General features: G+C 43.9%; 1 protein-coding gene across 1 annotated transcript; it reads right to left on the reverse strand.

Moving 5' to 3' along the window:
- On the reverse strand, positions 1–14355 carry Ociad2 (OCIA domain containing 2). Its single transcript, XM_063240560.1, has 7 exons — positions 14208–14355; positions 12028–12150; positions 9536–9632; positions 7853–7906; positions 5057–5104; positions 3582–3699; positions 1–183 (listed from the first exon to the last, which is right to left on the reverse strand). The coding sequence occupies exons 2-7, from the start codon at positions 12091–12093 to the stop codon at positions 102–104; spliced, it is 465 nt and encodes a 154-aa protein (XP_063096630.1). The 5' UTR covers positions 12094–12150; positions 14208–14355; the 3' UTR covers positions 1–101.
- Between the last annotated feature and the right edge of the window lie 3078 nt (positions 14356–17433).

Consider the following 17433-nt stretch of genomic DNA (forward strand, 5'->3'; position numbering starts at 1 on the left):
TTTCTCTCTCATCAGAAGTGTATTATTTTTGAGTACACTTGAAATTTTAAACGTGTACAAATTCAGGGACTTAAAAACTTCACAAGCCGCGGACACAGAGTTTAGGAAGCAGAAGGGTGTGAGCCTCCCTTCTCACTTAATCCATGCCTTATTTTGCATTCCTCGCAGGTGAGCAGGCAGTGCCTAGAAGAGGAACAGAGACAGGGAGCAGTTGCACACTGACAGTGGAAGCTCTCAACACAGTATCATTGAAACATTTTCTTTTCTTTTTTGGTACTGGCGATCGAACTCACGACCATGCACTTGCAGGGCAGTCACTTATGCCGCTGAGCTAAATCCTCAGCCCCTTAATGAGATATTTTCTAAGCTGAAGGTCATTAGCCAAATTCTTTTCAGGAAAAATTGTTGCATTATTTAAAATCCCCAGAATTTCATCCAATGAAAGAGAAAAAAAAAAAAGCCAATAGTGATCTTTATGTTGAAGCAGATGGTTCTACTTGAGGTCAGGGTTAGGTTTAGGGTCCTGACTCAACTCGAGCTATTCCTATCAATAGCACTCAAAAATCATATAATACATACTACACTTATGTAGGATTAAACTATAGGCCAACAAAACTAGGGTTAGCTTCAGACACACATCATATATCTACGGTGTGTGTGTGTGAGTGTGTATGGCACTGGGGATTGAAATCAGGACCCTCACACTGAGCTTGCTCTCAGCCCCTGTCTTCTTATTTTTGCTAACTCATCAAGTGTCCAGGCTGTCCTTAAACTTATGATTCTTCTGCCTCGGCCTTCCAGAGAGCTGAGATTACGAATGTTATGTCACTATGTCCCATAAAATTTTTTTTTTTAGTAAAAAAAAATTAATGACATACCCAAAATCCTGGTTTTATAGTTTGCCTAATATGTGTATGTTTCCTTAGGCTCTAACACAATACCAAGGAAAAAAGAGCTTTGTGTTAGACTAATATCTACACTCATGAAACAGATGTCCTTGATGCCCCCCATTTCTGCAGGACAGTGGTGGGGTGAGTTCTGCATGGAAGAAAGATCAACCCGACTGAGTGGGGAGGATTATTCTGAAGTCATCAAGAACAGGAGCTGTCACTGCAATTCTGGAGACAGACATTGTCTAGAGATAGACAGTGAACCCGTCTATCACGGTTTATATGTAGGTGCGCCCCCAAAGCCTCCTGTGCTCATTAGGGGGGCTTTGGAAGTGACAGGATGATGGCTGTGTGACGATGGATTAGTCCTCTAACTGGTTTAGCGCAGTCCTGGCTGTGCACGGTGGATTTACTGAAGAGGGGAGACGCACCCTGGGTGTAGGAGGCACCATCCAACAGGCGTGTAGCCTGGACAGAATAAAAAGGGGCAGAAGGAAGACGAGCTGCTCCGCCTGCCCTGCCATGAACTGCTTCTCCCCTACCACGCCACCCTGCCGCGGAACCAGTCACCTGGGCGCTGAAACCTTTAAGGACTGTGAGTTGAAATAAACCTCTCCTTTCACTTGCAGATGCTGAATATTTTGTCTCAGCAATAAGAAAGTAACTAAGACTCCACCTCTCAGCCTTTTACCACTTAGTTGACTCCATTGCTTTGAGAATGAAGTATAAATAATTTGGGGCTGGGGATATAGTTCAGTGGTACAAGTGTCTGCCTAGCAGAGTTTGATTCTCAGCAGCAAAATAAGTAAATAAATAAATACATGCATGCATGCTTCATGTGGCACTAGTCTTCTAGGTTGTCTTCTGCCATTCCTTAAAGCTCTTTATGCCCAGGGGCTGGGGATTGAGCTCAGCGGCATAAGCACCTGCCTTGCAAGCAGGCAGTTGTGAGTTCGATCCCCGGTACCGATAAAAAGGAAAGACAAAAAAAAAAAAAAAAAGCTCTTTATGCTCCATAATAGGATGTATTTATGGTTCCTCTTCATACATCAAGTTTCCTCCTTTCCATGTGCCACTTCTGGCCTGCAACCTTGCTGAAACTCCTATTGGTCTTCTAAGATTTAAGTCAAGTACCACCACCCCTCTAAGAAGTCCTTCCTGGTGTACTTTCCTTCGCCCCCTTCCAACCTCAATTTGGATTACGTTCCCTGCTCTCCTTGGCCTTCCTTAGAAAATTAGATCACTTTATAAATTATTGCCAGTAAGGCCCTTCACACAGGGTTTAGCATCGGTTACCAGCTACAAATGCAAGCCCAGAGCTTGACTGCTGTGGCAGGAAGTGTGCAGGTGACGGAGCCACAGAAAGCCTTTAAAGACTGTTTACTCAGCCACTTCCTTCCTTCTGGGCACAAACTGCAGAACAATGGGAGACATCCAGAAAAATGTTGACTTCAATCCTATGTTCGTTTTATCCTGGAACCCAGAGTTGGATAATACCAACAGAAACTTATGAAACTGAAGGGAAGACAAAGTAGTTAATGAAATTATCTCCTGTGCTAGCTTCTTTTTCTACTTTCCCTGCACAGATCAGAATCCGGTGGTCAACTGCTCTTCAGCCAGCAGACTCTAAAACACAGCTCTGCAAGGATGGCCTGAAGCTGGTGTTGTCTGTAAACATGAACAAATGGCTCTCAGTGACCTTGCCAGTGTCATGGAAAAAGCAAGTGTTTATAAAACAAATGGGCTAGGTTTGGAGTTCCTTTCTGTCTACAGCTAAACTCGCTGCACTTTTCTGGGCCACACAACGCTTATTAGGAAGAGAAGCATTTAGGACTCCATCTACCGCTAACCTACCAGACTACTGGAGATAGCTTTTCCAAGCCACACAATTAGAAAAAGAGCCTGGAGCCCTGACTTCCAGCTCTGTGCTGTTTTCGCTGTGTCATGCTGCTCTTCAAATAGAATGCACAGTGACATGTGAGGAGTCTTTAGCAAAATGTGTCCCCAACACTAGAGTAGAAATAGCAGTTACTGTCAGGAATAACCTTTTCTACTCCTTGTAATGCCCTATGGGAATGGTTCTATTCATCATTTTATGCAGATATGAAAACTGAAGATTACAGAGTCTAAGAACCTTGTCCAAGGTCACACAGTTACTAAGAGGTAAAAGTAATTTTCAATCCAAGTACTCTAACAGGAAGGCCATAGTCGTAGTGCTTATGTCCTCTATGGAGAACCATCCACTAATACTGAAGGCTCAAAGAAGATTGTTTAAAGTTTGTGCAACCTGGGGCAACCCCCTCGGGACCCCCTTCTGCCTCTCTTCAGACAGAAGCTTTCTTTTTCTCAATAAATACATTCTGCTCTTCAAAAATAAAAAATAAAAATAAAAGTTTGTGTAACCCTGCGATGGTAGAAACCATGTCTGCTCATTAAGGATTCCTTTTGAACCTTGAACAATGCCTCAAACATAATAGTTATCCATTAATTATTTGTTGAGCAAATAAAATAGGTCACTAAGTTAAATAATTATTACTGAAGTTGAGCAGTGACAACCCACAGTTTGTGAGAGTTAAAGATGTTTTCAACAAATGAATTTTTAAAATGTGCTAAAAGTTGTAAATAGTGATCTTTCATTTAATTTCTTATAATTATCTTCACCAGAATCCCTCAATCAAATGGATTACAAACCTGTTATGATGTGGACCAAAACCAGCCCCACGAAGCTGATCTTCAAAGGAGTGGAATTTCCTCTGGCACACTCCTATGTAGGAGGCCTTTCCCAGGCCAAACCCCAGGATACCAGCAACTGTGAAGGCAGGTTAGGAAATCTCCATGAACTGTCTTCTAGAAGTTTCTTTGTAAGACTACATTTTTTATATTAAAAGTACAGTATCATGATAACTCAACCAATAAGAAAATCTGAAAAATGAAGCCCATAATGCCAAACTGGACTGGGAACTAGGGATTTTTTGGTCTCTACTCTTGACTGGAAAGAGAAGGACCTGGACAGTAAAGGTTCCAGGGACCAGCAACGGGACAGGGGTCCAGACTAATGGCTGAGGCCACCAGAGAAGGGAGGGTGAGTGTGGGTTGTGGCTACAGGAGAGTCCTTGGTTCTCTTAATGGATTTCAGTCCATCTTGCCACTACAGAAATAACAAGAGGGAAACTTCCATGGAAGAAATCTTGAACCATTCCTTCAACTAGAGCGACTAAGACTTCCACCTGTAAACTGGAATGCACCTTCTCCATGTGTGCCAAGGAGGAAAATGAAACCCCAAGTTCACGGTAAATTTATTACTATTAGAAAGTGCTCATTTTTTAAATTACTTTTTTTATGCCCATTATAGGTAATACTTTGAAGATTGGCTGGGCCAAAAGAAAAAAAGAGAAAACCCTGACAGGCCTATCACTCAGATGCTGTACTGCTGATGACGCTGTTAGAGTGGGCATCCCACACCTCCGATCCCACACCCATGGACCCCACATCCCATGGATTCAACTCACTGCAGTGCAGACATACTGGGAAAACCTGGGTCTCTACTGAACATGCACAGATTTTTTTTTTCTTTCATTATTTCTCTAAGTCAATCAGAAGAATAACCATTTATGTGGCATTTACAGTGTACTAGAGATAAGTAATACAGAGTTGAGTTAAAGAATATAGAGGAAAGGCATAGGTTATAGACAATGAGGCTATTTTTCTTTCTTTTTTTGTCTTTTTCCTTTTTATCGGTACCAGGGATCGAACTCACGACTGCCTGCTTGCAAAGCAGGCGCTTATGCCACTGAGCTAAACCCCCAGCCCTCGATGCTATTTTTCTTAAGGGACTAAGAGTATCTGTGGGTTTTGGTGTCCTCGAGGGTCCTGGAATCAATCCCCCCGGGATCCTGAGGAACAACTGTACACTATATACCTAGAGTTTCCCTCTCTCCTTGTCCATGCGTTAAAGGAGACTTTTAAAGAGAAGCCCTCCTGCTAAGCCGCATATCAGGAAATGCTGAATGAACTAGACACAGAAAGTGGTAGGGGGTGGAGACTGCTATCTCAGAGTCAACACAGACAGCTCGGGTAAGCTGGACATTCTCTTCCGTAGTTGCTATAAACATCTTCCTTTATCAAAGTGAATCTGCTTTTTTTTTTTTTTAATTTCTCTGACTTACGTGCAACTTTAGGTAATGATCCAAATCTTGGATTAGCTGCTAAGTAACCTAAGGAGTAACAACATACAAACACATTATTATTTATTAAGATGTAGAACTTATTTAAATTTATAAAGAAAAATTCAAAATTTAACTTATTCACTTTTTCTTTCTTTCTTTTTCATTTTTTGTAGGCAGGGTTGTGCTACTGTAGCCCAGACTGACCTCAAACTCACTGTGGCTTTCCTGTCTCAGCCTCTCAAGTACTGGGATTGCAAATGTACACCACCATGCCTGGCTAACACATAAAAGTTCTTAAATGTGCAAATTTCCTTAATCTATAAAGAAACGATCTTAGAAGAGTAATCACTCAATTCTTGGTTGAATTTAACTCTCAAAGAGCCATTTTAGGCAACTTGAAAATAATTATACAAAAAGACTATGAAAAATATCATTAAAGACTAAGTTAAACAGAATTAAAAGAAACCAGTCATCACCTTCTCCTCTTTTAAAATAAACAACTACAGGAAGCTTCAATTTAGAGATTCACAGTATGTACATGCATACATGTATATTATATTCTATGTGTCTTTTTTTTTTTTTTTTTTTTTGTATTTTTACCAGTACCAGGGATCGAACTCACGACTACACGCTTGCAAGGCAGGTGCTTATGCCTCTGAGCTAAATCCCCCCCCCCCCCATCACAGTCTTTAAATGAAAACATTTTAACTTGTGGTAGACAGAATAATGTTCCCCTAAAGATGTCCACACAATAATCTTTAGAAACTGTGAATATGTTACATTACACAAGGGAAATTAAGGTAAGAAATGGAACTAAGATTGTTAATCAGGTACTTTAAAATAGGGAGATGGTTCTGAATGATCCAGGTGGAATCAACACAACTGAAACAATCCTTGAGTGTAGGAGAGGGAATTGAGGAGAAGAGAGGGATGGCAGTGTGAGAAAAACTTGGCTCCATGTAGCCGGCTTTGAAGACAAAGGAAGAGGCACCGGCCGAGAAACGCGGGTTACCTTTACCAGCCGGCACAGACAAGAAATCCTAAAAACTTCGAGAAGAAACATGTCCCTCTTAACTGTAAGATGATAAAGGCGTGTTATTTTAGGCTATTGTGTTTGTGGTAATTTGTTGCAGTAGTCATAAAAGGCTAGTGTATTGGGTTTTTTTTCTTTTGTCTTTTTGAGACAGTGTCTTGCTATGTAGCTCAACTGGCCTTGAGCTCACTTTGTAGCACAAGCTGGTCTCAAACTTGCAACGATCCTCCTGCCTCAGCCTCCTGAGTGCTGGGATTACAGGCATGTGCCACTATGCCTGGCTATGTGAAAGTGAATGTATTCTTGAAAAAATCTCTTCACAGATGTAAAAGATATTATATTTGAATAGTTTAATAGTCACAAGAAAAACTCCATATTATGTCCTGGCCACATTTTTCCCCTCCTGTATTGAAAACAGTCTAACAAAAGCTTTTTGCTGATTGATGAATATATTTTGTTATAGTTCTTTCTTTCTTTTTTATTTTTGAGACAGGCTCTCACTATATAGTCCAGAGTGGCCTTAAGTTCACTATGTAGCCTAGGCTGGCCTTGACCTTGCAGCAATCCTCCTGCTTCAGCCTCCTAAGTGCTGGAATTACTAGTGTGCACCACCATGCCTGGCTGACGAATACATTTCTGCAAAACGACTACCTTCAAGTTGTAAGTTGACATTCTACTTAATATAGGATCTTTATAGACAATAGTAGTACTGATCAAAATGGAGTTCTCCTAGATATATAATACGTATGGCCTTTGAAACCCAAAAAAAAACTAGGATATCTTCCCTTATCTTTACTGGGTGCAAACATTTCTCATGAAATCCTGGTGATTTATAAAATCGGTGAAAGCCAGAACAATGGGCTCAAATGGGGACAAGTGTCTTGCAGTCAGCTAGGCACTAAGAACTGTATATGGGTTCTCTAGTCAGGTGGGAACAAAGAAGAAGGCAGGAAAAACAGCGGAGGTGTGTGGGAGACATGCCTGCCCTCACAACCTCTGGTATGAATTAGACAGGCTTCCCTTCCCCAGGGGATGCAGCCTCTTGCCAGCACAATGGTGTGGTGAGCAGAGCTTGGAGTAGATTTCAGTCCACTCAGCCCTTCCCTGGAGCAGGCTTGCCCAGTGAGCAATCTAGCTAAACAAAGACACTGGCCTGGGAGACACAACACTTTAGGCCAGGAAAGCCACTGTATTGCTGCTATGACAAATAACTACAATCTCAATGGCTTAAAAGCAACACTTATTATCATACAGTTCTTGAGGTTAAAAACCCAAAGTCAGTCCCACTGAGTTAACACTAAGGTTGTAATCACATTTCTCCAATGAGTTGGGAGCTCTCACCTTTCTATATCCCAGAGTGCCCCTACATGGCTCAGCTTGTGGCCCCTTTCTGAATCTTCAAAGTCAGTTGAGTCAAGTCCTCCAGACCTCCTCAAGAAGAAGGTCCTTCTGACCTCCTTCTTCATTAAATAGCATATTGGGCACCCTGGAATCATCCAGATCATCTCCCTATTTTAAGGTCAGATGATTAACACTTTAGTTTCATCTGCATCTTTAATCTCCTTTTGCCAAGTAACATAATACATTTACTGGTCCTGGGAATTAGGAATTCTAGGAGGAAGGGACTTGGGTTGAAAATAGGCAAAGATATGCATAAGTAAACCCTCCCCCCCTAATACAGAACCCCAGTGTCAAAAAGCTGCCAGGAGGGTCACAAAACCTGGGCTCTCTGAAGTTCAAGTATTCCAAATAGTGACTCTTACCTTGGTGGACCAGTCCCTGGGTAACAAGCATGCTTACAAGGGAAAAAGGCAGAGCTGGAAAACAAAAATGCCCCTCAGTACTGGGTACCTTAAAACATAGCATCTCACCTAGAAGTCAGAGATAATTACTTTGTTTTTTTTTTTTTTTTTTGTCTTTTTCGTTTTTATCGGTACCAGGGATCGAACTCACGACTGCCTGCTTGCAAGGCAGGCGCTTATGCTGCTGAGCTAAATCCCCAGCCCCAGAGATAATTACTTTGAGCTTTTCTCTTACTTTCCCTGGCATGAGTTTCATTCATTTGTTATTTTTCTTGCTTAACAAATACTTACAAATTAAGTACTGCATGAAAACTTTTCTTGGGATCTTCCTCAGTCGCTCGGTCTGACACAGAGCATCTATCTAACCAAATCTGAACTCTGCTTGCCTCCACCCCTGACATCCACACTTACTGAATTCTCAACGTGTGCAAAATTCTAATCACTACATCCACCACAGGTGTGTTAGGGTATCTGTACACTTAGCTGTTGAATTTTGAGTTGCTGTTAGCTGTATGTTTTGATATTTCAATCCATAGGTGTTAAAAAGCACTGTGATAGACTCCTGCATCGCTTTCCTATAGATACACTAACTGTGAAAATTTTGCTTTATTGCTGTATTTTTTTGAGCCATTTGAAATTTGCAAACATTATGACACTTCACACGGAATATTTCAGCAGGTTATCTTCTAAGGATAAGAACATTCTCTAAGAACAACCCTATTAGTGTACTCAAGAAATTTGCTTCTTGAATACGCATACTCAAGAAAAATTACATTAACTAATACACAATCTATATTTAAATCTCTCCAACTGGCCCAGTAATATCTTTCATAGCTTCGGGTTTTGAAGATCATGCATTATAATTATTCTCTAACATGTTTTAATCTAAGATAGCTCCCTAGTTTTTTGAGTTTTTGTTGCTGTTGTTGTGTTCTGGTTGTCTTTCACAATATTTTGTCCCACAACCGGATAAGTATTTACCTTATGATCAACAGGAAAGATTATAAGAAGATTACATTTATATTAAACACATGCAATGTTTAGCTTTTTGTTTGTTTGTTTTAACTGGAAGAGACTTTAATACCCAACTGGACTTCACACCCTTATCTGATGTAAAGCAGGTCTAGAAAAAAGTAACTCAGTACAAAATGCTGAAACAGAAACAGTTAGGAGAACTAGGAATGGAACATTGCCATTAATCATTCACTAAATCAGTGCTTATGAGGTATTTCATATGTCTGAGGATTGTGTTAGGATCTAGGATGAAGCCAGAAGAACTTGGGCATCATTTCTGAGTCCTAAAAAGCTTAGATGTCAGTACAACTTAGGTATGGCCTACTTTTGGGTCATGAAGAAATTCTAGATAATGGTCTTGATTTATATTGTACTCACCCAAAGGCTGGAGCGACCTGTGCATCACTTTCTGCTAAGTGAGGTAAAGGGCTCCACAATTAAATGTCATCACTGCCCTAAGAAGAGTCTCAAAATGGATTTAAACTCTAAAGATCTCCAAATATCAAAGTTCTTTCAGGGCTTATGCAAACCCTGCTGAGTAAGAAATCATCACCATAATTCTAACAGGATGTGGAGATGGTTTATGGCAGTGAACAGAATGTTAATAAACATGAAAGGGGATGAGGTTACCTCTCTTCCAGAAACTTTCTTCTTGACATTCTCGGATTATCTTGGCAATCTCTCCTCTCTGCATGTGCAGTTTTGATTTTGGACAAAATAAGAAACTCTGTAAGGAAAAGCACATGGGGATTTAATTCAGATCATCAAAAAAGCATCCAAGCCAGGTATGTACTTAGGAGGCTGAGGCTGGAGGACTGTCACAAGTTCAAGGCCAGTCTGGGCCACAAAGTGCATTCAAGCCCAGCCTAAACTACATAGTGAAACCCTGTCTCAAAACTCTCCCGAAACAAAATAAAATGCAATGGAAAGCATCCATTCTGTCTTGACTCCTCCCCACTCCCCCACCCCCGTCTTTCAGCCTGAGGATTAAGTCCAGGCAAGTGCTCTGATGTGGAGCTACATCCCCAGAAATTTTCTTTTTGTTTGGAGATAAGGTCTCCTTAAATTGTCTCGGCTGGCCTTGAACTTGCATCATCCTCTTGTCTTGGCCTCCTGAGTAGCTGGATTTATGGATATGAGCCATCACATCTAGCTCTTTTTGTGTGTGTGTCTTTTTCATTTTTATCAGTACCAGGGATCGAACTCACGACCACACACTTGCAAGGAAGGCGCTTATGCCGCTGAGCTAAATCCCCAGCCCCCACACCTAGCTCTTGATCAATGGCCATTGCCGCAGATGAATTTAGGCAAGGACTGAATCCCACTCAGAGAGACAGAGTGACTCTTCAGCATAAGGAACAGCTACTGAACAAGCTGAATTTCACCTGAGGCCATGTGTTCTTTCTTGCCTCCAACCTCTACCCATGCAGTTCACTGTACTTATCAGGCTACTCATTTCCTTTGCCTACCTGCTCATTTTTAGTTGCTGTTGTTGTAGTTTTTAAAACAGAGTCTTACATGTAGTTCAAGCTGGGCTTGAACTCACTATGTAACCCAGCTGGCCTCGAACCCAAGGAGATCCTCCTGCCTCAGCCTCCCGAGTGCTGAGACTGCAGGCATGTGGTACCATACCTGGCTCTACCTGGTCGTAAGACTCAGCTGAGTGCTATCTCCTTGATGAAGGGACAGATCTGCTGCTTTTCTACTGATCTTTTTGGACTGCTTTCTAGATCTCAAGGAAGGTGATAGGCACCATTTCTTAAGCACTTTCTCAGGGACTATACACTATGCCAAGTGTGTGGAACGCGTGATGTCACATTAACAGGGTGGAGGGTCCCTGTGGCACCTAGACTTTCAGAGCTCTATAAGCCTTGCAGGCTGGCAGCCCCCCTTTCATTGTCCACAACCCTGGCTCAGTTCAAGGAAGCAGTGATCAGCATGAGGCCAACAGCTGTAATCATGGTAGTGCACAGCGACAGGGAAGTGACTGTTATCACTGTATTTACCTTGGCTCCTCAGCACAAGTGCTTGTCAGCAAGCACCCCTGTGTACCCAGTGTAAATACAGACGGCCCCCGACTTATAACAGTTCACACTTTTTGACTTTGTAATGGTGCAATTGATATGCTTTCATACAGATCTTGTCTGGGCCTAATGATATGTGCTACAGTATGTATTTTTCTGTGATACTGAGCAGGAGGCTCCCAGTTATCACACGATCATGAGGGCACACGGCCAGCATTCTACAGTGAACTGTGCTGCTAAGCTCTGATGTTTGGTAGGCAGATGTGTTAGTTCATTTTAGACTTACGCTATTTGCAACTGATAGTGGGTTTATCGGCATAGAGCCCCACTGTAAATCAAGGAGGATCTGTATTTGTTCTTGCTAGGACAATCTCTCTCCATTACACCCACAGATACACGCCCAGCTATCACAGCTGCTGTGCTCCTGCAGTCAAGATGAAGACTCCTGAAGTCTCCTGAAAGGAGCTTTGAGGATCCTTTTCTGCAAAGCCATGCATGTTTTATGGCTCTCATTTTATGTGTTGCTGAAGCAAATAATATCCATTCCCAACAAGTTGAAAAAAATATATTTTACATGTGGGTTCTCCATCTGACGGCTAGTTAGTAATTAAGGACTCTGCTATCCTAAAAGCAACACCTATCAGCAGTATGGGCTTAGTACGATTACCCTTAGCAACAACAACAACAAAAAATGTAAAAATAAGCAAGATGTATCATGCTACAGGAAACCTCTTCAGTCACTGACACCCTCCTCACGAGTTGGCTGAGCTGGATTCTAAACAGGAAAAAATTAAAGAAAAGAGTTTGTAAATAAACTTTTTTTTTTTTTTTTTGGTCTTTTTCCTTTTTATTGGTACCAGGGATCGAACTCACAACTGCCTGCTTGCAAGGCAGGCGCCTATGCCGCTGAGCTAAATCCCCAGCCCGTAAATAAACTTTTAAAAGGCTTTTTTTAGAGACAGCCCAAAACACACTTTCCTTCCTCAAACACACTTTCCACGTCCCCTGAACCCATTTAACAGAGTCAGACTGAAAAACATGACCAAGATGACAGGTCAGGGTGAAGTGCTCACCCTCCACTCAAATCAAAGTTTATACCTTCTTGCTCAGTGGTGGCAAGTGGGGACCTTTCTCTTGGTTTTCATGAGTAGACACCGAAGCCATGATGATGTTCTTCTTCCTTTTCTTCTTGACTGCTTTGCTTACTCCTTAACCCAATGTCTAAGGAAAGTAGAAGAGAATGACTATTCCGTATGGGATTGTTTATACACCAGAACTCCCTCCCTTGTATCAACAGCACTTCACTGGAAAGCTTACTTTGATCTTGTCATTAACCTGCAACCATCTACAAACTCAATTTCTAATGCCACACACACACACACACACACACACACACTTCCAAATGGTGACAGATCAGATTTTGAATACAATAGAATGTTATACCACATGGTACCCAGTGAAATGTTTTACTAACTACAAACTGCCCCCCAAAGGCCTCCATTCATCACAAGGTCATTAAGTACACGGATACTTATGGAGTGCCTATTGCATACCCATCCTGAGGGCACAAAGAAGAATAAAACTACTGTTGAAGGAGCTTACAGTCCCTAGGTGAAGACTGATGAGCAATTACAAAGTAGGGTTTTTCCTTCAGGGCACAGGGTACTAAAGAGAGAGAGAAGGAAAGTCTGTTAATCTCAAGACACCACAAAATGCCTCTTGGGCTTTCAAGAGGAGGTGTAGAGGTGAGTAGTCACCCGGGCAGGAGCACCAGGGCGGAAAGTAATGCAGTAGCCTAGGAGAGGAGCAGCTGGTGGGAGGATGGGATGATAAATTTGGGTTTTGGAATGTTGTATTTGGGTACCCGTGAGGGGGAGCAGTGGAATTAGTCAGTTGTGATTAGAATATCTTAGAATTTGGGTCCAGACTCCCAGATGAGGCACAGGCTGGAGAGCTGAACTGGGAACTGCCATCATCAGAATCAAGAAGTAAAATGAGGAACCTGAAACTAGCTAGAAAGAGTGTTGGAGAATGTGAAGAGTGAATATTGATGCGAAGGAACACAAAACACAAACAGGCCAGGGAAATGACTGAGAGGGACAGCTGATGCAAAGGGCAGGAAATTATTGAAGGAGGAATGAGTCATCAACAGTGATCATGCCTCAGGAAAACAGGTCCTGGGCTTGGCCATGATGGGCACACCCCTGGTGAACTCCAACCCTTGGCTCTTGCCTAGGTTTTTTCTCTCTGCAGCTCTGGAGTCCATGACTATCACTGACCTCCCTGCAAGACAAGCATCTTAACATTCATTTCTGTTTTCTACACTATTTACTAAGCTGCGAGGCCTATGTGAAAGGCCTCACATGAGGCTTGCATCAGGCTTCACATTAGGAGCCTGAAGTGGCTGCAGGCTCCCCCTGCAGGGGCAAAGTCCTGGAGTCAAAAAGAGCTGAGTTCAAATTCTAACTCCGGAGGGATGAGACTTAGCTTGACTACAGCTTGCCTGGCATGGGTCAGGCCTAGCTTCAGCCCCCAGTGTGGGAAACACACACGCAAATCAAATCCTGACTTTACTCCTCACTGACCCAATGCGCTGAGGCAAGTGACTTGCAGGGTCTGTGCCTCAGTAGGTGTGAGGGACACAGCGATCTTCAGGAGCTAAGACGAAGGATGAGGGATAAAGCCCACAAAGCCCCACTTATGACTGGGTATCTTTCCTTAGGACCCCCAGGAAGTCTTTGCAGACCTACAGTTAAATTAATTATTTTTGCTTAAGCACTAGGTCCTGGACCCAATCAGGAAACAAAGATACCACAGGGCCTCAGCGTGCTGGGGGGGGGGAGCCCCTTTGACCCCCGTGTGTAATCAGTCCACTTCTAAACCAGCCCTTTGAGAGACTTTGCTTCCAAGTGGCCCACACCCAGCTCTACTGGGCTTCTGCGGCTGAGGTGGGGACTGGGACGCTGACATGGGGGAGTGGCAGCGGGCTGGGGGTGAGGGTAGGATGGATAAAGAGGGGATCATCGCTTTTCCTAACAGGGGTGTGTGCCTCAGAAGCAGCACGCTGGCATCTGCTGCCAGTCCCAGCCGGAGGCCACCTGCCTCCCCGGAGGTGCCCACGCCCTCGGGCCCCTGGGGTAGCGCTGGGAGCCCCTGGCAGGCGGAGAGGGGTGCGCAGCTGCCCCCGCCGGCCCAGCAGTGCCCAGAGCTGCCCATCTCCGAGGCCCCCGAGGGAGCAGGCCCCGGGCCCGCTGCCGCCTTCCCGGGAGGGGGCTCACCTTGGGGGCCGGGGTGCCGACGCCTCCGGGCAGGTCCTGCACGCGCTCCGCCGCCGTCCGGGCCTCACCTTCCCCGGAGCTTCCTCTCCGCCCGCCGGCGCGCGCTCCTTCCTGCTCTTGCTCCGCCCCGCACCTCGCAGCTCCGCCCTCGCCCTCCTCCGCACCCCCGAGCCCCTTCCCGGGCGCCGATCGCCGGGGTGGGCTGCAGCCCAGCGCCTGCTGCACCCCAAGCCTCGTCTTGAGTCTCACTCCCTGAAGCCCCCGCCCCGCCCCCCGGTTACTCCGCGCCCTCCCTGCCTGTCCACTTCCGTCCACCCCCTGCCAGCCCCCGTAAGCGCCTGGGGTTGAGTTTCTGAGCCCATCACCTGGGTTGTGCCCGGCAAACCGTGGCCAGCCCGGCTCTGCACCCTCCCCGGCCCCCCTACCTCCAACCCTTGTGGGGCATGGGGCGGCCACCTGTGGGGGTGCCCTCCTGCGTCGCAGGACTCTTTCCAGGGCTGAGCACCTGTGATCTGTGAGGTGCGCTGAGTCTGGGAGAATGCAGACCCTGGTGTGTGTGGGGGGGTCTCCTCGCACCCCACTTCTCCCTGTTCCCCTAACTGGTCTCCCCAGAGCTCAGGACCTCCCCCTCCGCCCCTCCAGCCTGGTCTCCTTCCTGCTCTCCCATGCTGGAGGCCTGGCATGGAGGCCTCCTCCCGCCAGGACCCCTCCCTGTGTGACCCCAGCCCTTCCTACGTGCTTCCAAATGTTCTTCAGGAAGACCTTGCCTGACCCTCCTCCCAGCCTGCAGTAGGCCTGCTTTCCTCTCTGTCCTGCGAGGGAGCCATTCAGTGTTCTCGGTCACAGCAGTTTCCGCAGATTGTTATTTTACATCTGTTAATGTGTATGTGCGACTGAGGGAAACCCTAAATAAACCTGATAGTTTCTCTTACTTTTAGTTCATTGTCAAAATCACTAATTCTGGAAGTCATAAAGCTCAGCAGTCTGTACTTTAACCTTTGGTCAAATCTGTAGATTTTGCTCCAGTTTACAGGTGGACCTGTTAATCATTTAAGTAACATTGGTTTGGAACTGGTGCTCTCTCCCTTCAAGGAGAGAGTTTGCTATGCTATTCTTTAGGAAGTGACAGTCGTTTGTGGGAAGACCTATACTTTTCTTCTAGAATAATACCTGGATACCACAGATTTGCCCAACAAATGCCAGTCAAAGAATTCACAATAACCCATGCACATTAAATATGGCAGACAAGAATAACTAAGATATTTTCAGTATTTGCAGGACCATAACAATCAGCGCTGCACCGAGCACGAGGTGTCACAATGTCCTATGACAGGTCTTTAGAGCAGCCCCAGTCAAGTCCCCAGTCATCATTTCCTCACCTATGCCGCTCCTCTTTCCCCTTCCCTAGAAATGAAAGGAGCTTCAGACTTAGGCTGAATTAAGATTGTCTTTGTTGGCATTGGTATTCCATCTTCTTTGGTTTTCTGGCTTTAGTAAATCCTTTTCCTTGCATCAGGTCATTGACCCTACAAACAGGGAGCGACAAACCCAGCATAAAGCCTTCCATTTCTCTCCTGCTTCTGTAGAATCATCAAGAAGTGCAGAATGAGATGGAGTCTGCCTTGTTTACCATTGTGTCCTTAGCATCTCAGGTATGTGAAGGGCTGGATAAATATTTGTTGAGTGAATAAATGAGTAGATAAGCTAGAGTTCAAAGACCATTAAGATACTTTTGTGCTGGCCACAGTGATACATACTCATAACTCCCAGCTACTTGGATGCTGAGGTCGATCTCAAGTTCAAGACCAATGTGGGCAATTTAGCAAGATTCTGTCAAAATAAAGAAAAGGCTGGGTGTGTAGTTCCATGGTAAAGGTTTGCCTAGTTTGCTCAAGGCCTTGGATTCAATCTTCAGTGCTGCCAAAGCCAATTCAAAACAAAACAAAGAGTAAAAATGCTGTTAATCACGGGCATGGTGGGGCAGGCTTGTGATTCTAGCACTCAGGAAGCTGAAGCAGAGGATCAGTTTGAGGTCAATTGTATCACACAGTGAATTCATGACCAGCGTGAACTACATAGTAAAATTCTGTCTGCAAAAAACAAAAATCCAAAAACCAAAAAACACACACAAAAAACCCCCACACAAACACCAAACACAAACAAACAAACAAAAAACCCCTATTTTTCATGTTCTCTAGTAGAGTCTCCCAGACCATTTGATTCAGTCCATTATATGTCTTGACCATATATCTTAGTTTCTTTTAACCCACTTTCCTCTCAGATAAAAGGAAGATATAGTTTTGCTAATTTTATATTGTATTACTAGAAGTAAAAAATAAACCTCTGTCGTTCTGAAGAGATCAACTTTCTTGTTGCTTTTGTGATTCAAACCAACAGCCCTCACATTGAAATCTAGCAGATACCGAGACCAGCATTTGCCTCAATCCGTCTCTACTTTCCACCAGAAGGTTTCAGTAAATCACCATAAATAACTGGGAGTTACTATATATATATATATATATATATATTTTTTTTTTTTTTTTTTTTTTTTTTTTTTTTTTTGTCTTTTTCCTTTTTATCGGTACCAGGGATTGAACTCACGACTGCCTGCTTGGAAGGCAGGCGCTTATGCCGCTGAGCTAAATCTCCAGCCCTGGAAGTTACCATATTTAATGTGCATGGGTTATTGTGAATTCTTTGACTGGCATTTGTTGGGCAAATCTGTGGTATCCAGGTATTATTCTAGAAAAAAAGGTATAGGTCTTCCCACAAAAGATTGTCACTTCCCAAAGAATTAGAATAGCATAGCAAATTCAGCCAAAGCAGTCTGTACACTTGACAAAGCCCTTGTTAGGCTTTGCTTCTGCATCCTACTGGGTCTCAAGATAATGACTACGAAGTTGATTATTGCTGGCGAATGCCACAAAAACACAGTTTAGAAACTGCCAAGGTATTCATGGCAGGCTCCAGCTTGAACTCTTCCTTCAAGCAACATCCAAATTCATTTGCAGGGTCCTGCATGATTTAGCTCTTGTCTGCTTCTTAAACAGACCTATCTTAGACCTCCATCAGGTCTCTTTTCCATGGGCTGTAGCTCAACCCAAATCAACTTCCCTCTGCTTCTCTACTCTCTGATATTTATTCTTAAAAAGACCAGGCTCTGGAGCCTCCTTCTCCTGGAATCCTGCCATACTCAATTTTAATTTCCTGCTTTCTGTACCCCCAT

The sequence above is a fragment of the Cavia porcellus genome, unplaced genomic scaffold, assembly GCF_034190915.1.
Source record: "Cavia porcellus strain 051 isolate PalLab524CR breed Dunkin Hartley unplaced genomic scaffold, mCavPor4.1 scaffold_30, whole genome shotgun sequence".
Taxonomy (NCBI): domain Eukaryota; kingdom Metazoa; phylum Chordata; class Mammalia; order Rodentia; family Caviidae; genus Cavia; species Cavia porcellus.